This window comes from Miniopterus natalensis, chromosome 9 (assembly GCF_054644295.1).
Source record: "Miniopterus natalensis isolate mMinNat1 chromosome 9, mMinNat1.hap1, whole genome shotgun sequence".
Taxonomy (NCBI): Eukaryota; Metazoa; Chordata; class Mammalia; order Chiroptera; family Miniopteridae; genus Miniopterus; species Miniopterus natalensis.
In genome coordinates, this window is record NC_142089.1 from 8535637 (window position 1) to 8562115 (window position 26479).

At 53.2% G+C, this 26479-nt stretch overlaps 3 protein-coding genes across 4 annotated transcripts; 2 read left to right on the forward strand and 1 right to left on the reverse strand.

The window, feature by feature from the left end:
• The first annotated feature begins 1360 nt into the window (after positions 1–1360).
• Positions 1361–14245, forward strand: HMGCL (3-hydroxy-3-methylglutaryl-CoA lyase). Its single transcript, XM_016214658.2, has 9 exons — positions 1361–1440; positions 2967–3050; positions 4899–5006; positions 5588–5683; positions 6724–6872; positions 9060–9123; positions 10579–10767; positions 12049–12174; positions 13646–14245. Exons 1-9 carry the CDS (start codon positions 1381–1383, stop codon positions 13745–13747), a joined length of 978 nt encoding a protein of 325 aa, XP_016070144.2. The 5' UTR covers positions 1361–1380; the 3' UTR covers positions 13748–14245.
• A 2286-nt stretch (positions 14246–16531) lies between these two features.
• GALE (UDP-galactose-4-epimerase) lies at positions 16532–19914 on the forward strand. The gene is made up of 10 exons (XM_016214703.2): positions 16532–17239; positions 17380–17495; positions 17580–17693; positions 17945–18121; positions 18385–18498; positions 18591–18657; positions 18757–18842; positions 18956–19033; positions 19277–19391; positions 19536–19914. Exons 1-10 carry the CDS (start codon positions 17119–17121, stop codon positions 19592–19594), a joined length of 1047 nt encoding a protein of 348 aa, XP_016070189.2. The 5' UTR covers positions 16532–17118; the 3' UTR covers positions 19595–19914.
• A 54-nt stretch (positions 19915–19968) lies between these two features.
• LYPLA2 (lysophospholipase 2) lies at positions 19969–24380 on the reverse strand. Of its 2 annotated transcripts, XM_016214706.2 has the most exons (10): positions 24279–24380; positions 22784–22886; positions 22476–22507; positions 22282–22347; positions 21747–21794; positions 21586–21656; positions 21376–21449; positions 21198–21299; positions 20921–21094; positions 19969–20821 (listed from the first exon to the last, which is right to left on the reverse strand). In XM_016214706.2, exons 2-10 carry the CDS (start codon positions 22859–22861, stop codon positions 20771–20773), a joined length of 696 nt encoding a protein of 231 aa, XP_016070192.1. In that variant the 5' UTR covers positions 22862–22886; positions 24279–24380; the 3' UTR covers positions 19969–20770. The 2 variants fall into 2 exon arrangements, with proteins under 2 accessions (XP_016070192.1, XP_016070190.2); XM_016214704.2 differs by lacking the exon at positions 24279–24380 and having other exon boundaries at positions 22784–23408.
• Between the last annotated feature and the right edge of the window lie 2099 nt (positions 24381–26479).

The following is a 26479-nucleotide window of genomic DNA, read 5'->3' on the forward strand; positions in this document are numbered from 1 at the left end:
CTTTACCTGCATGGATCTAACTAATTCTTCAAGGTATGAAATCAAAGGATGCATCTCTCTCTGGAGTCAACTGCCTGCATTTGAATCCTGAAGTTCGTGATAAGTTAATACATGCAAAGGACTCAGAACAGTGTGTGGCAAATAGTAACGCTTCATCTTATTATTGTGAAAGGTATTTATACAACTATTCGTGTGATTGTTGTGAATGAAAAAGGGGCCACATACTAAACCTGACAAGCTCGGGGAAGGAGGAGGCGCATGGCAGGCCTTACAAACTGGTGACCGAAAGGAACCATACAGGAAGGTCTGAACACAAAAATTCCTAACTAAAGCGGGTCATGGTGGTTATTCCCGTCACAGGCCTGTAGCTTCCTTCACAAAGGTCAGTCTGTAGGTTAAGTGAGCCTATATATTGTCTTTGTGTGTCCAGGATGACATACCTTTGAAATGTCAGAGTACTTTTCCAGACCCCTCCAAGGCACAACTGGCACCAGAGCACAAGTCCACCAGAGCAGACCACAGAGTCCCCTCGTTACGTCCACACACCATCTCTGTGTACTGTACACGGTAATTATTAACTACCCTGTACCCACCAATGTAAAAGAAGTGTCTCTCTGTTTTGCTTTGTAACCAGTCCTAGCGATTTCCTCCTGTTCTGCTTCCGTCTGCCTCCTCAATCCACCACTAATAGATTTCATGTAACATTATTTTAATGTATAAAATAAACTCCAAAACTACCATTCTCCAGAGCTACTCAATTCATTAAGGTTTTTGCTTCCTGGCATGTCCTCAAAATTTGGCTCAAATAAACTATTTTTTTGTTTTTGTTTTGTTAATCCTCACCTGGGAATATTTTTCCCATTGTATACAGAGAGTAGAAGGGAGGCAGAGAGAGAAACATCAATGTGAGAGAGACATCAACTGGTTGCCTCACCCAGGGGCTCCAACCCAGCGGGTGATCAACCCCGCCAGCCAGGCACGCGCCCCTTTGGTGCTCAGCCCACGGACGCTCTAACCACTGCGCCATACCGGCCAGGGCTCAAATAAACTACTAAAAGACTTTTATGGGCTGGCGGTTCCTTCACGGACATTGTTACCACACGTCCCGGACTCTAACCCTATTAAGACAGGAACTTTAGTTAACTTTTGTCCATCATCACAGTCCTAGCGCCTCACCTGTCCGGGCAGCGCAGCGGGAGCACCCGGGGACCTGGGAGGAAGAGCCGACCGGAAGGAAGGACGACGGAGCGCCGGGGGCGGAGCCAGCGCAGGGCGTCGCTCCAGAGGCCCGCCCCAAAGGCGGGGCCACGCGCACGCCCACCCGGGGGCGGGTGGTCACGTGGGCCTCAGGGCGCCCTCTCCGGAGTCGGCTGAACCAAGATGGCGACAGTGAGGGGGCAGCTGCGGCAGAGACTGGTGGGCTTGGCGTCCGTCAGGGCTGTAAGTGCCACGGCCCGGGAGGGGCGGCCACACAGGCGCCGTGACGCTCGGGGTCGGGGGCTTGGCTCGTGTCGGCTGCTCCCGGAGAGGTGAAGCCAGACCGCATTTTAGGTCAGAGTCAGGTGGACCTTCAAGTCTTAGACCCTCTGTGTACCCCAAATCCCTTGAAGGGTATGGTGGAAACTGAGGCCCGGGGGGGGGAGAGTGACCTGCCCCGGTCGTCCCAGGTGTGCTGATTCCCCGTTCAAGGCTCATGCCGGTGACCCTGGCACCTTTCTCCCTCTAATCGAGCTTAAGACCTGTCCAAGCTGTTGCTTAGTGAAAACTCACCAATACCCTCCGGTTCCGAGGGGGAAAAGCAAGGGCGTCGCCTCCCTCCCCTCGGTGCTCAGCTGTTAGGCAGCTGGGAGTGAGTCTGGGCTTCAGGACGTTGCGAAGGGGCCCGTACTGGGAGCATGGCGCTCTTGTTTATTCCTGCTTCTAAGTGAAATATTCTTTCTGCTCTTAATTCTAAGGCAGACGAAATGTGAATTAAATGGTGAGAAATCTGGCTTCTGGTCTCAGTATTAGTGAAGATGGATCCATTCCTTCAGATTTGCCCCCCTGGGGATTTCCCCTCCACTTCATGGAGTTTGTTTGTTTTTGTTATGCAGTATCTACAGTTAGTCACACAGGGAGAAGGGAATAAAAGAGAAGTGTAAGTTAGGTGTTTAAGTTTGTTTAGGTATTACAATAATAAGTTCCAAGCCCTGCCGGGGTAGCTTAGTTGGTTTGAGTGTCCTCCCCATAGGCCAAGGTTGCAGGTTCCATCCAGGTCAGGGGGGGTTTGGGAATCAACCAATGAATGTATGAATTAGTAGAGCAACAACTTGATGTTTCTCTCTCTCTCCCCCTTCCTCTCTCTAAAAAGCAATTTAAAACATTTAAAATAAATAAATATAATGAGTTCCACAACTTACCCCCCAAAATTACGGCAAGACACCACTCTAATATATTGCACAGCAAGCCCCATTGGCCACTGTGGGAAAAGCAAAGTGCTTTAATTCCTTATAAATTCAAGAAGATGGGGGGAGGGGGCAGAGCAGTTGAAAATGCCTTTGTGAAGGGTGTTATTATTAACCTACCCAGAAATAAAGGTGGTGCTGGGCTGGGGGGGCATAAAAAAGAACATTTTCTTTGTATGTCATGTAACCCTTCCCAACTGAGACACTAGCTGCCTATGGCTGCTATAGCAAATTCTCACAAACTTGGTGGCTTAAAACAAAAACATTCACTTCCCCCCCCACCCCACCCTGCACGCCAATTCTGGAGGTCAGAAATCAAGGTGTTAGAGGAGAATCCATTCCTTGTCTCTTGCAGCGTCTGGGCACTGTCAGTATTTCCATGGCTGGCGCTGCATCACTCCAGTCTCTGCCTCCGTGGTCACATCACTGCCTCCTTGTGTGCGCGAGCACGTGCTTGCATGTGCCCCCTGGGGAATTGTGTCACTGTACGGGTAACTTTTTGTTTCTTCTTTTAAACCAAAGGTCAGCACCTCATCTGTGAGTACTTTACCAAAGCAGGTGAAAATTGTGGAAGTTGGTCCCCGAGATGGACTACAAAATGAAAAGGTAAAGTTGGAAATCAACTAAAAAAGTTTTCTTTTGAGCATTGAGAGTTCATGTGGTAGGTGCAGCAGGGATGGACAGAGCTATGCAAGACATGACCACTCTGCTCAATTGAAGACATGGGCAGGGAGAACAGTGACAGTTCAGCAACCTAAGATGGTGATGTACAGGTGTGGTAGCCCCAGGTCCATTTCAAGGCCTGGGGGGGGTGTGTGTGTGGATGATGAGTGCTGGGGGAAAGTACGTGAAGGGGGGGGGGGCATGCCTTTAAATCCAGCAATTCCATGTAAGAGGATTTATCCAAAGGAAGACATGAAGCCACCTGCAAAGATTTAGCCTTGGGGATGTTCCTTACAACCCACAGAAAATTGGAATAGTGCTATCTAATAGAACCTCCTGTGAAGACAGAATGTTCTACACTTGAGCTATCCCATGTGGTAGCCACTAAACAAACACGTGGCTATTGAGCACTTGAAATGTGACCTGCATGGCTGAGGAATTGAATTTTTATTTTGTCATTTAAATGTAAATTTATATAACCACATATGGCTAGTATCTAACATATTGGACTGCACAGATCTAGAAAGTTACATATCTGGGAGGTGTTAAGGGTGTTTTTATTTTTTTGGCACATATTTCAGAAACAATCATATATTATTTTTTCATTAAGAAAGCTTTAAAAAAAAAGGATGACCAACATAATTTTAATATTGAGCACTTGCTGGAAACAATAAACTGTAAGTTCCACGAAGACAGAATTATGTCTGTTCTGCTCATCATTGCACCCCCTAGCACCTAGCACAATCCCTGGAATATGGAGGGCTCTCAGAAATTATCTGTGGAATAGATTACATTAAAGCAGTGCAAGAGAGATTGTGAGGGGAGGGTATGAAGGGGCCTGAAGTTCTTAGGATTTTTCACCTGATCCTCTAGGTACTAGGGAGCCATGGAAGGCTTTTGAGCAGTAGAGTGAGACAGTGGAAACTGTTTTAGGAGGATTCTTCTGGGATGAACTGTTGGAGTGATCCCATGACATAACATACATGGGATAATGGTATTAGATTTGGAAAGAGGAGTCCATAGAATCTGCTTAGCAACTAGACACGGTCGGGGAGGAAGAGAAATAGTCGGCTGACCATGTGAGGATGAGATCCTGTGCCACTTGGGAGATGGAAAAGGAGGGTGTAATACTTTGGGGCCCCCATCTCATAGGACCCAGAGGGTTAGTCATCTCTGCTCTTTCAGGCCATGGTAATTGCTCTCATTTTGTTTATGATGGGGTAATAAATTAACAAACATTTAGTTGAGAAAAAGCCTGTATGGCAGAAAAATATGGTCTCCATGTAAATATTAACGCCTTTTCAGATGATAAGGTGCCTGCACTGCAAAACACTAACTGTAGAACTTTCAAGCCCCTTCATACCCTCCCTGTTGGCGAGGATTACATGTGAATTCATGTTAGTGTTTGAAAGCTGAGACAGTGAAATGTTTGCTGTAGCAGAAGCTTTGAACTAACGGGCTCTGCTCTCTTTTCTTTTTATCCTCAGGATATTTTTTCCATTGTTTTTCAGAGAGAGTGGAAGGGGAAGAAAGAGAGGGAGAGAGAGAAACATTGATGTGAGAGAGACATATTGATTGGTTGCCTCCCGCACATGCCCTGACCAGGGCTGGGGACTGAGCCTGCAACCGAGGTACCTGCTCTTGGCCGGAATCGAACCCGGGACCCTTCAGTCCACAGGCCGGCGCTCTAGCCAGTGAGCCAGACTGGCCAGGGCCAGGCTGTCTTTCTGAGGCCATTTTCTTCACAGCTCTGCTGACCTGCCTTTTCTGGTGTTTGTCTCTCCATCGCAGTGCATTGTACCTACTCCCGTGAAAATCAGGTTGATAGACATGCTGTCTGAAGCAGGGCTTCCCGTCATAGAAGCCACCAGCTTTGTGTCCCCCAAGTGGGTTCCTCAGGTGAGCATGGTGCAGCAAAACAGTGTAACCTGGGAGGCGGGAGGCTTGCATTCAGTCTGGACTCTGCCCTGGAATTGCTTGGTGACCTTGCTAAGGCCATGCCTCTCCTGGTTGAGGATGACCTCTTCTGGTCTGGAAATCTAGAATCTCTAGGCCTGGCCTGCGGTGTCTGCGTTTGTAAAGGGGAAAGATTGATGATGCCTGCTTCATAGAGACAGTCAAGTGGGGAAGAAAGATCCCGTTCCAGCTGAGTGTTAGATCACACAGGGGAGCTGAGCCCAGTGCCTGGCTTGGCCTGTGTGCTCAGTAAATGACTGGTAGTTATTGTTACAGCTGTTACTGCTATCTAAAGCTGACAGTATTAGCCATATGGAGAAATTGGGGCTAACACCCACACCCAGGGGCCTTCTGGCCCATCAGCAGTCAAACAAGTAGTAAAAGCACTGGGGAGACTCAGCTCTGCAGAAGGACTCATTTGCTAAGGGTCTGGAGAACAGAGATCTTGTGATAAAACGGTTTTCTCTACCTGAGCTCTCTGCTTGCCCTTGGTGATGACTCTGCTGTGTCTCCTTTGGTTCCAGATGGCTGACCACACCGAAGTCTTGAAGGGCATCCAGAAGTTTCCTGGCATCAGCTACCCAGTCCTGACCCCAAATTTCAAAGGCTACCAGGCAGCAGTAAGCTTTTTGATGGGGGCCCCTGAGTGAGATTGATTGATGGCACTGGTCTCTGCCTTGTCCCTGGGCTTCAGTCCCTGTCCCAGGATGTCAGTCTGAAGGGCTGTCTCCAGTGGTGATGAGCACTGTCAGACAGGAGGCAGTCCTGGCCCTGCCACTTCCAGCTCTCTGATCTTGACAGGCCTCAGGTTCTGCCTATAAAATAGGCCTAGTGATATTGTAACATTGTGAGGATTTCAGAAGATGAAATGCACATAAATTGCTTAGTAGGAGCCTGGTAGAAGGTAAGTGCTTAATAAACGGTAGCTTTTGTTGTTCTTACCCATTTCTTCTTTAGAGAAATAAGCAAGCTCCCCACAGAGCTTCAACAGTAGTTGCTAGGATCTGCCAACTTTCTTAAAATTTTAGATGAGAACATCTTTGGAGGTACTGATTCTAAACTGAAGTAAAAAGCGTCTTTTAGGAGTGACCGACTTCCAGGGTGCTGATGGCAGTGGCAGTGTTGGTCCCTGGGGGAAGGCCAAGGTTTCTTTCTCATTGAGATGTAATGTAATTCACTGTATTAATTTTCCAGAGTTTCCATAATACCCAAAACTGGATGGTTGAAAACCACAGAAATGTTATCTTCTCACAGTTCTAGAGGCTAGAAGTCTGAAATCAAGGTGTCAGCAGGGTTGGTTCTATCTGAGGGCCCTGGGGTGAATCATTGACATTCTTGTAGGTGCATCCCCCCAATCTCTGCCTCCCCTCATGTTTCTCTGTGTTCCCATGGCTGCTGTCTTATTAGGACACCAGTCATACTAGAGAGGAACCAATATGGCCTCATCTTAATAAATTATATCTACAATGACCCTATTTCCAAATACGAACACACTTCGAGGTATTGGGGTTTAGGACTTCAACATGCCGTTTTTGTGGGGGGACACAATTTAACCCATGACATTCATATGTCATAAAGTTCATTGTAAGATAAGGGATTTTGCCACTCTGGTTTTCCTTGAAGAGGAGAATGCTAAAAGTACTGTCCTGGTTGTTGGCAGGTTGCTGCAGGAGCAAAGGAAGTGGCCATCTTTGGAGCTGCCTCTGAGCTCTTTACCAAGAAGAACATCAACTGCACCATAGATGAGAGTTTACAGAAGTTTGACCAAGTCTTGAAGGCAGCTCGAGCAGCTAGTATCCCTGTGCGGGGGTGAGTCAGACAACATCGGTGCTGCCTGGCTTTACCTCAGTACTATTCTGGCCAGTACCAGACTCTGACCCAAGTGACCCTCCCCCACAAACTCCTTATTCTAGGGAGAAATCCTAGGTTAGAAAAAATCCTAGCAAGTGCTTTCCCCAAACCTGATTTTTGGGTCGGCTCACCAGAGGCAATCTAGCAGGAAAGGACACTGGACACAGTTTGTGGAGGTAATTTTACTCCTGGCTCCACTGCCAACTCTTCACATGCCCCTGAAGAATCGCCTAGGCCTCCAAGACCACATCTTTAATAGCAGTAGTGCCAGGAATCGTCATATGTAACTTCACAATTGGCCAGCAAGGAGGGGACTGGCCCCATTTACAGGTGACAAAACTGAGGATCAGGAAGGATGAAGAGTCTGCTGTAAGGTCAAGCTGTCCAAATTGCAGCCAGAGTGCTTTCAAAAGTGCACATCTAAGCACATCACTTCCTGGTTAAAAACCTTCCAGTGACTTGCCAACTCTAGACTTTCTCCCGTGGCTCACAAGACCCTGTGTGACTCAGCCCCTGCTCTCTGTGCAGCCTCACTGTGCACTGGTCCCTTGCAGCCCAACTGGAATGTCTTTCCATTTGTCACATGTTCCCACTCTCTTGCACCTCTGGGCCTTTGCACACACCTTCCATAGACTCAGAACTCTCTTCCTCCTACATCCTACTTGTCAGGACTGACTCCTATTAGTCCTTCAGGTCCCCTCATGGCTGCCAGTTTCTCCAAGAAGCTTTCTCTGTCCCTCAGCTGGAGTTAGCACCCCTCTGGGCTCCTGCAGTCCCTTAGACATCCTCTAACATAGCACTTAGCTGGCGCTCTTAAGTGCACATAGCACTTAAATTGTCCCTGCCTCCTACCTCACTAGTCCGAGCCCACATCTCTCTCTGTCCCTGGTGTGCCCCTCTCCCAGCTCAAGGCCCAGCACACAGTAGGTGCTCAGGAACTGATGGTGGATGGATGGATGGAGGGGGAGGCAGGGGCTTGTCAGGTCTGCCTGACTCCCAAGCCTCTCCTCAGTGTCTCTTCATTTTTCCTTGCTCAGCGACGACTGGAAAATAAGGGGGAGAATTAAATGGAAAAATATACTGAGGTCTTTGAGACCGAAGTTTGTTATGCCTCTTAATGTGCCGAATAGTTTGCTAGACTCTGAAAGGTTTTAGAGGAGCCCAGGTTCCAATGGTGTGGGTGGGAACAGAATCCGCCTACATCCAAGACCCAAACTCCTTACCGTAGCTTGCGATCAGGCCCAGGCCCACCTCTCCAACCTCATGTCGTACTTCTTTGCCCCTCGCTCTCCACGCCTCAGCTCTTCCGTCCTTTGTTCTGTGGCTTGAGCACACCTACTCTTCCAGCTCAGGGCCTCTACACTGGCTCCTCTCTGCCTGGAATGCTCTTCCTGTGGCTATCTGCCCTTCTCAGCTGCAGCGTTGTGTCCTCACAGAGGTCTTCTTGGGCCACCCCAGCTACTGCTGGCCTCCTCTAATTGCTCCTTCCACATTCCCTGCCCTTTTTTTCACAGCACATCGCTTTCTGAGATTCATTACATTATTTGATTGCCCTTTACCTCAGCTACCTCCCTAATTTGAAATAACCATCTTGAGGGTGGGGACCTCATCAGTCTTGCTCACTGAGATACCCTAGGATTTGGCCCATAGTGGGCAACTAAGTAAATGTCAGTTGAATAAGTGAGTTTTCGGGCAGCTCACCAGAGCAGGCCAGCCCAGTTCTTATTCCTGCCTTTGGTTTCATGGGTCCCGGGCCCCCTCCTGCCCTGGCCCACCTTCTGCTTTGTCTCACCTCTGCATGGCTCAGGTGCCCGCTCATATTGCCCTCTCGAGCTCCTCCCTGCTGGTCTCTGGCTGCCTCTCCAGAGACCTGTGCAGGCCCTACTTCCTGAACTACCAGCCTGCGAGTCCCCCTCCTTCCCTGCTCTGGCTCTCCACTGCCCCCTCCCCGCACTAAGTGGCACTACCTTCATTCTGGCTCCACATCTTTGAATTAGGCTTTCACTGAGACACTTTGGCCTCCTGCCCAGCTTCAAGTTTTGATTGCAGGCTAACCAGGAATGTGTGTCTAACAGCCACACTGCCTCAGCCCTGCTGGCCAAAGAACCCAGGGGCATTGACACCATTCCTCCCATTTTCCCACAGGTACGTCTCCTGTGTGCTTGGATGCCCCTATGAAGGGAAGATGTCCCCGGCCAAAGTAGCTGAGGTGTGTGTGAATGTCAGGGAGGGGGTTTGGTGAGGGTTGGCTGCCTGGCCTGTCCCTGAGTGCATAGGTTCCTCTCGCCACCCTTTCCTGGTGGGTCACTGACTTCTTCTTCACACCCCTGCCCTCTACCCCAGAGTGAATGCCTCCAGTTGAGTTTCCAGTCTGGTCAGTGGACAGGTGATAATCCTTTGCAGAGAGGCTCCTCTCCCAAGGGTTCCTGCAGTTCCTTGTCATAGTCAGAGAGGCCACTTGACATCCTCTGAGCAGCAACCAAGTCAGCCCTGAGAAGAACACAGTGCAGAAATTGAGTTTGAGTGACACAAGAGCTCACGGCATTTAGTCTTCAATCCTAAAGGCTTCCTGTTCAGGATCCTTCTCGCTGCGGCAGGAGCTTTTGTCTCTCCTTCAATAAACTTTTGCTTTCGCTTAAAACAACAACAAAAACCACACTGCAAATTTAGTGTTGTCCCATTTTAAAGTTGAGGAAACTGAGACTAACCTGCCATGCAGGTTGCTGATGGTGCCACCAGGTCTCAACCCTCATCTCGTTTACCTCCAAAGCCCACTTGCTCTTCCTTCAACACCATGTGGCATCCAAAAATGAGGACGGGTAGCAGTCGCACCTGCGGATTGAGAGTGACTGCTGTGCTCCAGGCCTCAGCCTCCCGTTGCTGCCATACCCCTTCGCAGGCTCCTCACTGGTTTTCAGAAGCAGAAATTGAAGCTCAGGAAAGTTAAATCCCTTGCCAATGTCCCCCAGCTAGTGAGCAGCAGAACTGCGATTTCAATCCAGTGTCTTCTCACTCTAGAACTGCTCCTTCAGTTGCCCTCTCTGCCCCACAGGCTGCTGGGCTCCTGTCACTCCTCTCACCATTTCCTTTATGTGGCAGACCATTGTTGAGTGTCTTCTAGGTCCTTGGCCCCACCACATCTTTCCTCCACCTTCTCAGCAGCACGATGTAGGGAAGCATTTCCTTGGGCCAGGCATATACTGCTCTGGTTTCGCAGTGATTTTAGGGGTTTGCAAATGGGCTTCTAAAAATTGAAATAGTTACATATTTCTATAAAAAATATAAAGCAAGCACCTCAGACCCATGATTTCACAGATCTTCTTACTGAGGATAAAGCTACAAGAAAGGGGTCAGTTTTACTGATTCCAGTATGTGGGTCTGATACAGTGTGTGAAGGTGGTAAGTGAAGGACTGGAGTTTGAGACACGGGGTGGGAGGAAAGCACAGGGGTTGTAGCCCCAGAGCCTGACCCTTACATCCCAGTTTCCTGATGAGCAGAATGAGGACTGGCATTCCACTCAGAGTTGTAAGGAGCCTGTGATCCCACTGATTTAGTGCTTGGACATGGAGGTGCTCTGCACAGGCCAGGGACCCCTGTCTCTGAGCTCTTGGACCCCTGGCTTGGGGAATCTAATGTCCTACAAGTACCTGCTTGTTTTCCTAGGTCGCCAAGAAGATGTACTCAATGGGCTGCTATGAGATCTCCCTGGGGGACACCATTGGTGTGGGCACCCCTGGCATCATGAAGGATATGCTGTCTGCTGTCATGCACGAGGTGCCAGTGGCTGCTTTGGCTGTCCACTGTCATGATACCTATGGCCAGGCTCTGGCCAACACCTTGATGGCCTTGCAGGTAATCCTGGCATGTCGTAGGAGAAAGCATGTGTCCATTCTCCCAAAGGGCATGGCAGCAGGACAGCTCTGTTTTGTCTGTGCTTTCAGCCAGCCTTTACTGAGTGCTGATACCTGTGTGCCAGGCCCTGGGCTAATCATGACGGATTCTGCCCCCAAAGTTCTTAATCTGTGTGTGAGCGGTGACAGGGAGTTATGTGGTAATCCTAATGCACTATGACAAATGCCACGAAGGGAGGAAGCAGGGGCCGAGGAAGGTCCCCATCCCAGCTGGGAGGTGAGAGAGGATTTGCCAGAAGACAACTGAGTGAGGCTTGAAGGGCGTGAAGGCCAGCAGTTGAACAAGGGAAGCAGAAAGGTGGTTTGGCAGCACTGTGTTGTCAGGCCAAGGCAGGGTTCAGGGAGGGCTTGTGTACCCTGCCCTGGGGTGGCATGCGGGTTGTGGGTGTGTGAGTGCCCCTCTGTGTGGGAGCAGCAGGCAAGGAGCCAGGCAGCAGGGAGGTAGGCAGAGGTCAGAGGGCGAGCCTTTAATGCTGCTTCCCAGAGATTGGACTGAACCCTCAGATTGGGTTTCCCTTGAGGTTTGCTTCTTTTGGGCTGGCCCCACATGAGGAGTCCATGGCCTGGCTGCCCGTTAGAAGGAAAGTTCTCAGTGTCTGACCACAGGCTGCCTTGCTGTAGCACTAGTCTGATTCCACCCTGTTGCCTTTAGGAGGAGTTCATGTCTCAAGTGACTCTCTTAATTTCTGGGTCTGTTTTCTCAGAGTTGTGGTTGTCCAGATTAAGGTCTGTTGGAGGTTTAAGGAGAGAGGAGAAAGTGAGAACACTCATCTAGGAGAGTGGGAAATGACTGACCTAGGTAAATAGCCTAGGTCCCCTGGGGTTAGAGAGCAGCCTTGTTGGGGAAGGGTGTGGAAATCACAGTAAACAACAGGGATCTGAAATCTCAACAGTGGGAGGAAGCGACCAGGTAGGGCCTCTCTGAGGAGGTGACGTGTAGGCCGAGACCTTAAGGGTGAGACGGAACCTTGAAACTATTAAAGGAACTGAGGGAGGATTACTGGCAGAGGAAATAGGTCCACCAAAAACACACTAGCCCAGGAGCTAAAAAGAGAAACACTCTTTCAGTGGGGTTTTCACTTTAACAGAATCATAAACCAAAGGAATGAATAACTTGGCAGTGGAATTTCAGGCAGCAGACAGTTGGGAGGTTTATAAAGACCAACTTTGTCGGCTCTGGTCCCCACAGTAACAGCCTTGTTTCACCATCTTATGTTTCCAGATGGGAGTGAGTGTCGTGGACTCTTCTGTGGCAGGACTTGGAGGCTGTCCCTATGCACAGGGGGCATCGGGAAACTTGGCCACTGAGGACCTGGTCTACATGCTGGAGGGCTTGGGCATTCACACGGTAAGCCTGTCTGCCTCCTTTTGCCACAAACCTGAACTAACCAGAGCTCTGCCTGAAGCCAGAAGCCAGAAGCTGATGGGTTTGCTTAGTGTTACTCTTTGGGGGTGGGGAACAATTAAGAGGGGAAGGGTGCGAGGGGATTACTGTATATTTTTGAGATAGCAGAGTGTGGGTGATCGAGGCCACAAGAAGGCCAGGCTCTCAGTGTGAGTTTGACAGTTTAAGGAGGCACCAGGGAAAGAGCCCCCAAAAGGTCAGGTGTGTGATGGGGAAATGAGTCCGTTCTCTCTAGACCTTTGTTTTGTTCTGTCAAATGAGGGCAGTAGAATTAGACAGCCGCCCCCCCCCCCCCCCCAGGGCTCTGTCAGATCAGTAAGGGCACTCAGTGAGGATTGGAGGCATAGCATCTGTGGTTTGGGATCAGACAAAACTGGGTTTAAAACCTGGTCCTGCCACTCACAGGCTGTGTGACCTGACAAATTACTTCACCTCTCTGGGCCTAAGAAATGGGAAGAATAATAGCACCTGTCTTGTAGGACTGTTATGAGGATTAGGTAAGAAAGTATAGATGCTTAGCCCAGAGCTGAGCACATAGTATACTAAGTAAATAGGAACTATTGTTATGGACCGAGGTTTTCCGGAGTGGCCCTTTCAGTTGCTGTTTTTGTTCTCTGCTTCACAGTTCATTACTTCAATATGAAGTTTTTTTGTTTTTGAATGTATTTTTTTTTTTTTTATTTCAGAGAGAGGAAGGGAGAGGGAGAGAGAAAGAAGGATCAATGATGAGTCATTGCCTCCTGTACCCCCCCACTGGGGATGGAACCCGAAACCCAGGCATGTGCCCTGACCGAGAATTGAACTGGGATCTCCTGGATCCTAGGTCGATGCTCAAGTGGCTGAGCCACGCTGGCCAGGCTCAGTGTGCAGTTTGTGACCACTGTGGGCCAGGCCCTGTGCTAGGCCCTGGAGATGGAGTACTGAACAAGACTGATGAGATAGGTCCCTATTCTGGTGGTGCCCCTAAAACCATGACACAGATTGAGGCATCCTATACAAGGGGAGTCATGGGAAACCCAGATGCCAGAAGGACATGACCTCACAGGCAGCTAGCTGGTGTCTGTTGTCAGAGGAACAAGAGTCTATCTGTCTTCACCTTTACTTTTTCTTTTTTAACTTTTTTCTTAGAGAGAGAGGAAGGAAGAGAGAGAGAAAAACACTGATTTGAGAAACATCGATCATTGCCTCCTACAGATGCCCAACCAGGGCCTGAACCTGCAACCTGGGTATGTACCCTGACCGGGAATGGAACGCGCCACCTTTGGTTGGTGCATGGGAGGACACTCCAACCAAGCCACACCGGCCAGGGCCACCTTTACTTTTTCAGTATCACAGTTGTCTGTCTAGTCTGATGTATCCCTGGGTGTTGAAGGCATGTCATGACTTACTGCATCTTTCAACTTGTTTCTCAAAGGGTGTGAACGTCCAGAAGCTCCTGGAAGCTGGGACCTTTATCTGTCAAGCTCTTAACAGAAAAACCAGCTCCAAAGTGGCTCAGGCTACCTGTAAACTGTGAGCCCCTAGCCCACCTGAAGCTCTCAGGACTGTGTGGGAATAGGGGCACATCTGAATGATTCACTGATGGACACATGGAAATGGGAATTAAATTAACAGGAACAGGTATCTCTCTGGCAGGACACCTGAGTATGAATGAGAGGCTTTAGGGGCTAGAGGCCTCCCTTCACCATGGACCCAACAGCCCAGTAGTTGAATCCCTGAGGGCACTTGGGAACCCAATTCCCTGGCTTGGGTTGATCCTCAAGTCTTATCTCTAGGTGAAATCTGCCAGGTGGCTACACAGCTCAACCCTGCCATGCCCTTGGTGCCTTGCTCTCTGACTTTGTAGTGCAAAAGGGCATGGAGGGGTTTTTCCCTGAGCTGGCAGAGGGCATTTGCTGAAGGGGTGAGGGCTGAGCTTCTGCACTGGCCACCTGCCAACTCTGGCACCTCTGGAAAAATCTCTGAACATGATTTTTGAAAATAGCTATGTAATTAAAGGTTTAATGACACAGAACCATTGCAGTATTCTGCAGATGTGTGTATATGGGGGGGGGGGGAATAAAACATCTTTATTCGCACACTAAGAGGAAAATGCAGGCTATTAATCTCTGGATTTTTCTGTTTCCCCACCTGAGCCCCAAAATCACAGTGACTGGAAATTGGTGGTTTGGGGCTTACTCAGGGCTGGCTAGAACACCCTGGAAAGACCTGCTGACCTCTTGGCTCAGACCAGGGCTGTTGTCCAAGCTGCCCCACAGGCAGCAGTGGCCACTTGCTCCTCTGGGTCTGGCCTAGAGCAGGTGTGGGTACCTTAGCTCCTTGTATCTCAGGCTCTGCCGGCTGTCAGTTGTCCTTGGCAGGCCCAGAGCATTCCAGGATTTGGGAAACACTTGTGCATTTATTTCTTAGCTCAGGTTTCATCACTCGGTATGTCATGCCTTTATACACACCATTCCATAGCCCTAACTTTATCTTAAACAGAAACATAACCATTTTTTAACCCACTATGGTAGGCAGGGTGCAAACAAACCATTCCCAGCAGCTGGGCGCATGGGCGCGTAGTTCCTACTTCAGCTTCAGCGCTCCCTCCAGATCCTTAGCGCACGAAGGCGAACTAGACTTCCCAGCACCTGCGGCCTCGGGCGGCGGGCACCATTCCCTGCGGCCAGCGCCGCCCCTCAGGCCCCCGCTCCACGCAGTTGTGCGTCCATGCAAGGCTCGTCCTGAGAAAGGGCTTGGCAGGTAGAAACGGGCTGGGAAGCCGCGGGCGAGCCAGGGGACGGGCTCGTCGGCCCCGCTCCGGCCTGTGCTCCCGCCGCGGAACGGCTGCCTGGCACCCCCGACAAGCCCCATCTCCCGGCGCGCTGCCCTCCACCTGCTTCCAGGGGTCCGGGCGGGCGCTCGCTCCTGGCGCGGGGACCCGGGCACCCACCTCGGGAGCAGACCTCTACCGCTCGGCCCCCGGCCCGGGTCCAGCCGCGCCTCCTCTCGGCCACCCGGCACTGGGCGGTGCGGCCCCTGCTGGCCTTCGCGGGAACGCGCTGCGCAGGCGCCTTCAGCCCGCGCGCCGTTGGTCCTTCCGGCGCCCCGTAGTGTCGGTTCCCTATTGACACGTTCGCTGAGGGCGTGGAGGGGGCGGGAGCCGGGGGCCTTCGGCTCTTAAAGGGAACGAGGGGCGGGAGGCGGCACCCCTGGTGGCGGCGCGGGACGTGCGGTCCCAAGCAGGTTTGGGAAGGGAACGTGGGGCTGGACCGGCGCGCTCGCGAGGGTCCGGGTGGTCCGCGGGGATCGAGGGAGAGTTTCGGCGGCTGGGCTACATTCTGGGCAGAGTACTGCCGGGGCCCACCCCCGTTGCCCAGCTCCCGCGGTCGTGGCTGGAGCGGCCCGGGGTCATTCATTCCCAGCCTGGGGACTCCTTGCGCCCACCCCTCCTAGCCGCGGCCCAAATTCCTGCCCGAGCCCCAGCGCCTCCTCCCATCCAATATGCAGACTGGGAAAACCAAGGAGGCGACAGCTGACCTGGGTCGCCCCGCAGGCCCGTGGCGGGTCGTGCGCTTCACCAGCCTTCCTGCCTCCCAGAGCACCCTCCGCGACCGCTTTCTGGGGATCCGCACAGTGCGTGGACCTCGGAGGGGTGGAGGTGGGGGAGGCTTCGGCGTCCGGAGCAGAGTCCAGCTGGAAGCAGTCGGAGGGGAGGGCTAACTGCTTGGGCGAGGTGGCTGCCCTGGGAGCCTGGCGATCCGGATTCTAGCTCAGCTATCACTGTGTGACCGCAGGCACATTAGTTCACCTCTCTGCCTTTAGTATCCCTGCCTGTAAAGTGCCATTGATAATGCCTGCCCCACCAGGATGCTGGGAGAATTCAGGAAAATGCAAAAGTGCCGGTACACCGAGGGCGTTCAGCCAAATTGGCTGGAGCTGGATGAGCCCAGGAGGCAAATGAGGCAGCCTGGAGGAAGGCGGCTGCGTACCAGGCCGCTCCGAATGAAAGGCCTCAGTGTCTGGGGCTTCCTCTCCCCCCCACCCCCTCTGCGCTGAGTTTGTTTAGGGCGGGGTGCACACCTTGCAGTGGAGTAGGTGCCAAGGCCACGTCTACACTGGCCAGCTCAGTGCGGTCTAGAGTTGGGTAGGATCCTTAACTCCAAGCCAGGACTGACCCGGCTGGCCCTGGCAGTGGCAGAGGCTGAGCCAGCCTGGCTGGCCTGGGGCAGGGTGGGGTGGGGTGGGGTGGGGCCAACGCTGGGACAGCAGTGCTGCAGCCGGAGCTGGGTTCAGGCTGCCTGGCAAAAGACCCCACCCTGAAGCCATCTGGTATGTTTCCTGCTTCCTCCCAGCTGATCCTTGAGGGAGAGTAAGTGAGGGTACAGCCAGAGCCCAGGAGCCAGTTTACACCTAGTGATGGCAGAGGGACTGGGAAGGCCTGAGTCAAGAGCCCTTCGTGGGCTCTTGGAGTTCCAGTGCTGCTGCCGTATTTGCTTCTGCCCAGAACTGGCCAGTTCCCAGACACCTTGAGGAAGTGTGGAGCCTTAGATTCCATCTTCCCAGCCCAGGGTCAGTTGGGTCTAGAAAATATGGCACCTGTGTGGGTCTCCCCACTTGTACCATGTGGCAGGCTTTAAAATCACCTCATTGAACCCTTAGACTATCACATGGGACTTGTACAATTTTAAGCTCCATGTTATAGAGGTGGAAACTGAGGCCAAGTGATCTCTGAGGCCCAAGGCCAGAAAGTGATGGTATCCAGACTTGGACCAGGGCTGACTCCAGAGCTATCCTATTAACTAGGACACACTACTGCCTCCCTCAGAGGCCAGACGCCAGTTGGAAAGAGGCCCTGAGTGGCCAGCCTCGGCCACCTCTGAGACTCTGTGTCCTGGGCCAGGTACAATGGCAGAGAAGGTGTTGGTAACCGGTGGGGCTGGCTACATTGGCAGCCACACGGTGCTGGAGCTGCTGGAGGCGGGCTATTCACCTGTGGTCATCGACAACTTCCATAATGCCATCCGTGGTGAGTGTGGGGGTGGAGGGCTAGACCTTCTGGAGGGGATGGAAGGAAAACCCTGGGTTCTACCTCCAAGGGGGGGGTGTCTGACTAGTCTCCAGGACCCCATCTCCTCTGATATTTATGGCCTCTGTGTGCCCAACTAGGAGGGGGCTCCATGCCCGAGAGCCTGCGGCGGGTTCAGGAGCTGACAGGCCACTCTTTGGAGTTTGAGGAGATGGACATCTTGGACCAGGCAGCCCTGGAGCGACTCTTCAAGAAGGTGGGGGGCTTGGCAGGCAGGCAGGGGGCACTGTCAAGGGCCGGGGCCTGTAAAGCAACCTCTGACTCTGGCTTGTCTCTGCAGCACAGCTTTATGGCGGTCATCCACTTTGCGGGGCTCAAGGCCGTGGGCGAGTCAGTGCAGAAGCCTCTGGATTATTACAGAGTTAACCTGACAGGAACCATCCAGCTTCTGGAGGTGAGATGCGGGGCAAGGACAGAGACACTGGGAGGGCCCCTGGCCAGGTGGGCAGTGCCCAACACTGGGTAAGGTGGGTAATCAGGCAGAGCCCCAAGCTGTATCATCGTGGACACACCTTTCTTTACCTCTCAGCCTCGGTCTCCCCATCTGTGAATGGGAGCGCCCGTATCTCAGCCCCACCCACCTGTGGAGTAAGGGGCTGGGAGTAGCGTGAGGCAGAGGCCACTGACACCTCCCCCCATGGCCAGATCATGAGAGCCCATGGGGTGAAGAACCTGGTCTTCAGCAGCTCAGCTACCGTGTATGGAAACCCCCAGTACCTACCCCTGGACGAGGCCCACCCCACAGGTGGCTGTACCAACCCCTACGGCAAGTCCAAGTTTTTCATTGAGGAAATGATCCGGGACCTGTGCCAGGCAGATAAGGTAAAGGACCCCTTGACCCAGCCCTGGCTCTGCCCCCGTGAGCCTAGGGATGGGATCTGGAGCAATCCCCACCAAGGAGGAAGCTAGGGCTCAGGAAGTCACAGTGACTACCCAAGGTCACAGTCCTTGGGGGAAGGCCTGATCCCCCTGCTCCTTTCAAGGGACAGAGAACAGGCATGGGAGACATGAGAGGCACAGGACTCTAGATTGAGCTGGGACACAGCCTGTAACCTCACCCCCATCACCTGACCTTTGTCCCACAGACCTGGAACGCAGTGCTGCTGCGGTATTTCAACCCCACGGGCGCCCATGCCTCGGGCTGCATTGGGGAGGATCCCCAGGGCATCCCCAACAACCTCATGCCCTATGTCTCCCAGGTAAGGGAGAAGTGGGGTGGGGATTGCCCTAGGGTTGAGGGGTACAGCTGGTGCCGAGGGCCTGGGAAGAGCTGACCTGACATCCACCCCAGGTGGCAATTGGGCGACGGGAGGCACTGAATGTCTTTGGCAACGACTATGACACAGAGGATGGCACAGGTGAGACCAGGATCAGAAGGATCCAGGAATGGGAGCCAAGAGGGAGACGGAAGTGGGATAGACTGTACTGAACCCTCCTACCCACCAACTCCTCTGCAGGCGTCCGGGATTACATCCACGTTGTGGATCTGGCCAAGGGCCACATTGCAGCCCTGAGGAAACTGAAGGATCAGTGTGGCTGCCGGGTAGGGACAGAAAGGAGACCTGAAGGAGGACAGGGAGGTGTAGTCCCGGGCAAATGGGGCCCAGAGGAGTGGTTAGTTCAGTCTCCTCCATAGTACCTGTTCTCTTCTGGCAGATCTACAACCTGGGGACAGGTACGGGCTATTCGGTGCTGCAGATGGTCCGGGCCATGGAGAAGGCCTCCGGCAGGAAGGTAGACCATCTGCCCTGCCCCGCCCCACCTGACTCTCAGCAGTAGCCCCGGCCCCTCCCACTCAGGCACTGCCACACCTACTTACCTGCCTTAGCGCTGGGTGCCTGTGAGAGAGCTCCTGCCCTGCACCTCCATTTCTTTTTTTTTTTTTTTTTTTTTGCACCTCCATTTATTGAGGTCAGCAGCTGGCTGGGTGAGGCCAGGGCTGGCTCAGCTAAGCTACACCTGTCCCCTCTCTTGCAGATCCCGTATAAGGTGGTGGCACGGCGGGAAGGTGACGTCGCTGCCTGTTATGCCAACCCAAGCCTGGCTCTCCAGGAGCTGGGTTGGACAGCAGCCTTAGGGCTGGACAGGATGTGTGAGTGCTAGCCTGACCCCTGGGAGAGAGCTAGGGGCTAGGAGGGGCTGATTGGGTCTGGGTATGCCTACACTGGGCTACCTGAGGTGGTGGGGGCCCTGCATTTCAATGTGGACCCTGACCACACACCTTGCCCTGTCACAGGTGAAGATCTATGGCGCTGGCAGAAGCAGAATCCCTCAGGCTTTGGTGCACAGGCCTGAGACCCTCTCCTACCATGGACCGGAAACTAAAAAGAGAAACAACTGCCTGCTCTCCAGCATCTGGTGGGAACCCAGCCTGCCCTACCTCAAACCCCAGCCAGGACCTTTCAGCTCACAGGCACGAGGCCAAGGGCTCCAGTAATCAGGAGTCGGGTGTCTCTAACTATTCTCTTCCACAGGGTCTGGGGACCCATCAGGATCACCAAGAGCAGGTGGGGGAGGGAGGGTCCTGAGACAATGCCCTACTCCCAGGAACTAATTTATACTGCTATGAAGGCACTCTCCAAAGTATTTAAAATAAAAAGTTTTCTTACACTGGAGCATTTTCTCACACATGGTCTCTCCCTACCACTTGAATAGAAATCAGCCAGGCCTGAGAGTTGAAGCAATTTAATTTTATCGGAATCCAGGACACAACAAGAAAAACACCCGAAACCACATGGAGACAGAAGACGAGACACAACTCCTCCCCCACCTCCCCTGGCCCTAGAGTGGGGACCACATGAGGATGACACAGCTGAGGGAGACCTGGAGCCTCAGTGCAGCCCTGCAGGCTCCAGGCCTGTGGGGGAGGAAGGTAATGGGGAGGCAGATCCCAGCCCCCAAGTCAGAAAGGGTTGAAGAAAGGCCCCTCCAAGGACTCTGCCCCCTCACTAACACTTCTGCCCGGGGCAGGTAGCCCACAGCAGCAAGGGGCCTGGAGTCATGGACACATTCATGATTGAGAAGCAGCTGGAATGGAGGCAGGAGAGACACACGATTATCTGGGCAGAATCAGTTGGGAGGGGTGATGGGGCCTGGGAGGGCCCCTTGGGCCAAACCCTGAGGTCACAGGAGGGGGCCCAAAGCGGGGCTAGTGAGTGAGGTCCTGAGTGAGTGGGTCAGCGGCTGGGCCCCTTCTCCCGCTGCCTACAGCCCCTCCAATACTGCTGCCGGGGGGGCCCACCTGCAGGGAACTGGGGGAAGAAAGCGGCCCAACCCCTGCTGCAGACAGCCAGGTGGCTAAAACCAGGAAGGAAGGCCTGGCTAGACCTTGGCCCGCCTGCCCCAGAGGCCTGTGGGAAGAGGATGGGTCAGGGAGGGTGGGGACGGGCTCGACCGGCTCAGATCCAAGATGGTGCCACGCGTGCTGGGTCCCCTATGAGCTGGGGGACTGCGCTGGGGGCCAGCAACTGGTTAGAGAGGGGGCAGCAGCTTCTCAAGAAACTCCTTCACAGCCGCCATCTCCTGGGAGGGAGGGAGGGAAGGAGGGAGGACTGTGAGAGGCACCTGGTTGGAGGGAGGAAGGAGAGAAATAGGAGCAGGAAGTGGCCCTTTACCACTGACCTGAGGACAGGAGCCGTGCATGACACCTGGGTAAGTTTTGAACTGGACTCTGGCAGGTGTGACAACAGACCGGAGTTTCTCGGCTGTCAGGGCCCCAAACCGTACGGGAACCATGGGGTCCAGCTCCCCGTGGCACTGAAGGATGGCCAGGTCCTTGGCACTTCCGTTGGCTGCCTGTGGACCAGACGAGACTCAGAGGGCAAAACCAGTGCCTTCAGCACAATTCCCACGCCACAGGAGACTCAAAGGGCAGAAGGGGGGTCATGGAGACACTCACCTGGGGGAAGGCCCGGTGCAGAGGCAGCCAACAGCTCAATGCCACAATGCCAGCCAGCGGGTGCGGGCAGGTGAGGGCTGTGTAGAGGGACAGGGCCCCACCCTGGAGGAGGGAGAGCAGAGAAGTCATTCGGGCACAGCTCCCATGACCCACCACCCACTGCCCTCTTCCCCCTCACCTGTGAGAAGCCTCCCAGGACGATCCGATTGGCAGGAATCCCATTCTTCATTTCGTGCTCAATCAAGGCCTTTACTGGGGGGAGGGGCGTGATTGGGGAAGGAAAGCTGCTGCAAGGGCTCCGGGAAGAGAGCCAGACAGAAGTACTGCCCAACACTTTCCAGGAGGGGTGGAGGAGGAGGGAGCATGCTGAGGAGGGGCTGGGCCTTACTGTTCTCTGCTGCCTTCTTGATGCCAGCCTCGTCCTCAGGGGCATCTGGACTCAGCCCCATCAGGTCAAACCTAGGAAAGCAGAGGTATTGGCAGCTACAGGAGGACGCCAGCCAGCCCCTACAGCTCCCTCAGCTCCCATTCCCCCACTCCCCAACTCACCAGGAGGGCATCACCATCTTCATGTTAAGTGTCACAGGGATTCGAGGCCTGGGGAAAACAGCAAGAAGGGCCATCATGCTTAAGAGGGCTGAGGAAGCCATAGCGGTGAGCCCAGGAGGGGACAGAGCAGCCCCTGGGGGCCCATCCCAGCAGGCAGGGCCTGTGTTTAAGGTGTTGCCAGGCAACCTGCCACATGGGGCTGGAAGCTGTAGTAGAAGCATCAGCAGTAGAGGTGGAGAAGCAGAGCCCAGCACTCAGCTTGCTGGAATTCCAGCTCAGTTGGTGAGTACTTGGGGAAGGGGAGCAGGGGGTTCAGGTTCTAGGAGTCTCAGGTCTAGAAGGCCTTGGGCTGAGGGCTGGGGCTGGACCCCATTCCTGGGGGCCCCACAGAAGTAAAGGCTGAAAATGGCACTTCTGACTGCCCTGGGCCCAGGCCCCAGGATGTGGCCGACAGGAGAGAACGTAAGGACCGCAAGATCAACTCCCCCCAGCCAATTCCTATCTTCAGCCCCTCCCTTGCTAGGGTGACACTCACGCATGGGGACAGATGTACTTGACGTGAGGGAGCCGAATGGTGGAGAGGGCGTCAGCCCAACTGTGCCTGTAGGAGGGACGGGAGAAAAGGCAACAATGTGGAGACAGAGAAAGGGCAGGCACAGTCCTCTCCAGCCCTGCCAGCTGGGCCAGACCCCACCTCCCCTGGGAACACCCACTTCCCAGCTCACTTACCCTGTGTCTCCAAGTCCATGTAAGAAAATAACCTGGAAAAGGATCAGACATGGACAGTGGGGATGAGGGCAGCCATCATCTTGCTATCATTCCCTACTGTCCTCCAACTTCTGGCCTCCCCTCCCCAGCCCCTCCCACACAGACCTGGGGGGAACTGAGGCAGAAGCTAAACAGGTTTTTAGTTATGCCCCCCCCCCCCCACTCCAGGCTGCTCCCTTCTCATCATGGCCACCTCCATTTCTCCCACACACACCCAGCCAGTTCCCCAGCTGGCCTGGGGGCTGCTGTGGGTGGGCGAGGACCCTTACCGCAGCCGTTTCCCGCTCAGCTCCAGACACAGTGGCAGCATCGGTGAGCAGGGGCACAGACATGGTGTTACCACACATACACTGCAAGGCTCCAGGCTGGGGCCTGTGCAAATTCAGGGGAGTGGTCAAAGCCTCAAACCCAGGGCCCACCCAGGCCGTCAGCCCCACACAGCACCCCAGGTTCTGTCCTGGGCACAAAGAAAAGGTGGGGAAGAAGTCCTGGACTAGAGCAGGTAGGAAGTTTGCTTTCATTCCAGGGATGAGAAGCAGAGGTGCCCCCTCTAGTGTCCCTGGTTCTGGCACCACACAGCCTGAGCCGGCTGGAGGTGGGCAAAGGCAGGGCTTAAGGACTGTGGGGGAAGGGAGCCAGGATATCCCCTGCAGCTATCCCCTCAGCCTAACAGTCCTCGGAGGATAGCTCCCTTCTCTGGGCTCTCCAATCATCCCCCTTCTCTAGAGCCCCTGAGTCCCTTCCTCCCCCAACTCCCAGCCCTACTGGGAAATAAAAGGGAGAAAAGTACCAGGGAAATAAGCTTCCAGCCCCTACTCAACCCCCCTGCACACACACGTTTTCTCCAACCTCTCTCCTGTCCAGCCCCTAAATAGCCTTCACAGCAATTTCTGGCTTAGCCATTTCCAGTGCCCCCGGGGGCTGCCCATGTCCCCAGAAGGCACAGGGACTCCAGTCCACCACCCATCTCCAAACTGGTGCCCCACGCTCCCCTGAATGGGGCAACCTGCTGCTGCTGCCCACTGACTCCAAATGGGTCCCCGAGCTTAACCACGCTCTGAGACTCCCAAACACACAAAAGAATGTCAGGCTGGCTGGCTCCTCACCATCCTTAGCATCCTCCAAACTCCCTAGAAGCTTCTGCTACCTGCCCCGAAGTGCCTACCCTTTCCTGCAGCACCCACCCCTCCCTTCCACCCTCAGAGCACCTCTCCACAGTGGGGTCCCTCACCTCTCCCTCAAAGGAATACACCTTTCACCCTAAGCTGGGATTCTCCTCCTTCCCTACTGAGCGACTTCCACCTCTCTCACCCCACAGTCCCCCCTTCTCAGAGTGGTGCCCCACCCCCGACCTGGGGTCACCCTCTCTACCGTAAAAACTTCCACCCCCATCCAGGGTTTCCCACTCCCCACAACCGGAACTTCTGTTCTAACCAAGGGTCGCCCCTCCCTTGGTGACATTTTCTACCCTGACCCAGGAAGAACGCTGCGCAAAGGGGCGTTCTACCTGTAACCCTGGGGAGCCCCCAGTCCCACAATGGGATTCCACTTCCGACCTTAAGTCCCTTCCATCACACCCGGATCCCGCTTCTTAACTCTCTTTTATCCCCAAAGTCCCCAACACTGGCCAGCGCCTCTTCGCACCTCACTCCCCACCCCCATCTCTCACAATTGCGGTTCCTCCTCCCCACTCCCCGGGACCCTCGTGGTGCCCCGATCTCCGCCGGCGCCCTCCCTCGGCCTGCCGGCCCGGGACCAGGGTACCTTCACTCCCTGGGGGTTTCGCGACCTCTCCGGCGATCCTCTTTCTCCAGCACAGGCACACACTCTTCCCCCTCCACCGCCCCCGCCGGAACTTCCGCTCGAGTCCCGGGAACCCAGCCATCCCGCTACCGGAAGTAGCCTGGCCAGGGGTACGGAACCCGGAAGTGGGCGGGCTTCGGGGCCTTCACCGGATAGGAGCTGCCATGTTGGACACGGTGGGGCCACTCCCCATAAAGCCCTGGAGCCACCGGTGGAATTCTGAGTGCTTCCGAGACTCCCATTTGCTGCTACCACCCCTGCGCCCGGTGGGGGAAAGCTACCCGGAAAGAGAGGCATTCCTCACACAAGAGCAGGAAGCTTCCCACCTTCCCACCCCCATGGGCCACCCTTCATCATGGTCTTGGGCATTCACCACTGGCTTTCATGCCCTAACCCAGGATCACGGATGGAATCCCCCAAGATCCTTAGAGACCATCTAGGCCTCCAGTCTTATTTAAAGATGAGGAAATTGAGGCCCAGGGAGGGGAAGTAAACACTGTAATGCTACCTCTCTGCACCTGCTTTCTGGGCTATAAAATGGTGATAATAACCACCCTGCCTACTTCACAGCTTTGCTGGTAGGCTCAAATGAGGCCATGTGGAAATGCTTAATACATTGTAAAATCAGTGTGAGGCCTTAATGACTCTAAAAAGGACCCTGGGAAAATAACATAGGTCATAGCAGGGCAGGCATCGGCAGTGTTGTCTTAGCTCTGCCCTGGAAAAGCAATGCCATGGAAAACGCACAAAATACCACCATCAATGAGCTCCAGTTATTAAGAACAAAAAGGGGTCCACTTGGGCACCACTGAGTCACCCTTTGTTCCTTGCTGCACTGGCAAAGTGGAAATGGGGACCAGGGTCCACAGAAAGGCTGGGAGGCCAACTGAGCTGAAGGACTGTGTTGCTGAGAAAACATGTGGGCACCTGCAGACAGGAAATAAGTCATGCTCACCCCTCAGCAGCTTAGGACTCATTCTTTCAGTATAACCTACACTAGTTTTTCTTTGAACCAAACACACACACCCCAGTGAACTTGTAAGCTCAACAAAGCACTTTTTCCCACGGTAAGAGGCAGTTTGGTTTTAAGTGCTCAACAGGTCAGAGAGATGACCTAAGATACCAGGATCCCCAAGCAGGAAAGCGTCTGGTCCAGAGACCACAGCAAGCCAAGGACCCAGCAGCAGAAAGGGGATGAGTGGATGAAGACAACACAGCTACTCCCACTCTCAACAGAATCCCTGCTGGATGTTACAAAAGAATGAACAACTTCTCCTGCACCTCTAATCACCTGAGACACTGTGGCACTTTGAGCAATTTTCAGAGTGAAGCTTCAAATTCAGAGGCTACCTGTGATTAGCGCTCTAATTAGTGGAATTAATGAAGGGCTGTTCTACTCTAAGATTTCTGATGTTATGTTTCCCCCTACAAATTAAAGAGTAGTCCTTTTATTTTTATCTCCAAAATGATCCAACTGAAATAAAGAGGCTGAGGAGCAGGACCCTTAGCGCATCAAGAATTGTATTTGCACTGTGGTTGATTCAGGCTGTAGTTTAGAAATGTTGAGGCTCAACAAAGCTTGGTGGTGGCAGGCTTTATCTAGGACAGGCTGGGTGAACAACGGGTATATCTCCCTAACAACAGTGTGGGCCAAACCCTAGAGGAACTCTCTCAAGATGAGATCCAACACTACTTCCCATTATCAATTGTTTCTATTTTCTGCAGGGGAGAGAATACTAACCATTTGAAATTCTCTCCTTGTAGATAACTTAAGTTTTCTCTGATTGCTGTTCTGACTTTCAAAATTTAGGTCCAGTCTTGGGCCCACCTTCAGACTGCAGGTGCTGCCCACTTACTTTCCTCACCCTCATTTCTTCTGATGAGCTCTGGAAGCTGTTCTCCCTCGTTTACACAACTTTCTTTCACGAGAAATGGAACAGAGGTTTTTAACTTCACCTTCCTCTTTACAAAATGTGAGCAGGTAGGTGGATGTAGGAGTGTTTTTAGCCTACTCTACAAAACTAAGATTGACTTTTCCTGGAAAAACTGATCTAGTCTTGATATAACTGTAGCATTTATAACAAATTTCAAAGTTAAATACAGTTCCCAGTGAAGTAAATGTTTCGTTAGTACTACCAAGAACTCAAAAGAATACACAAACA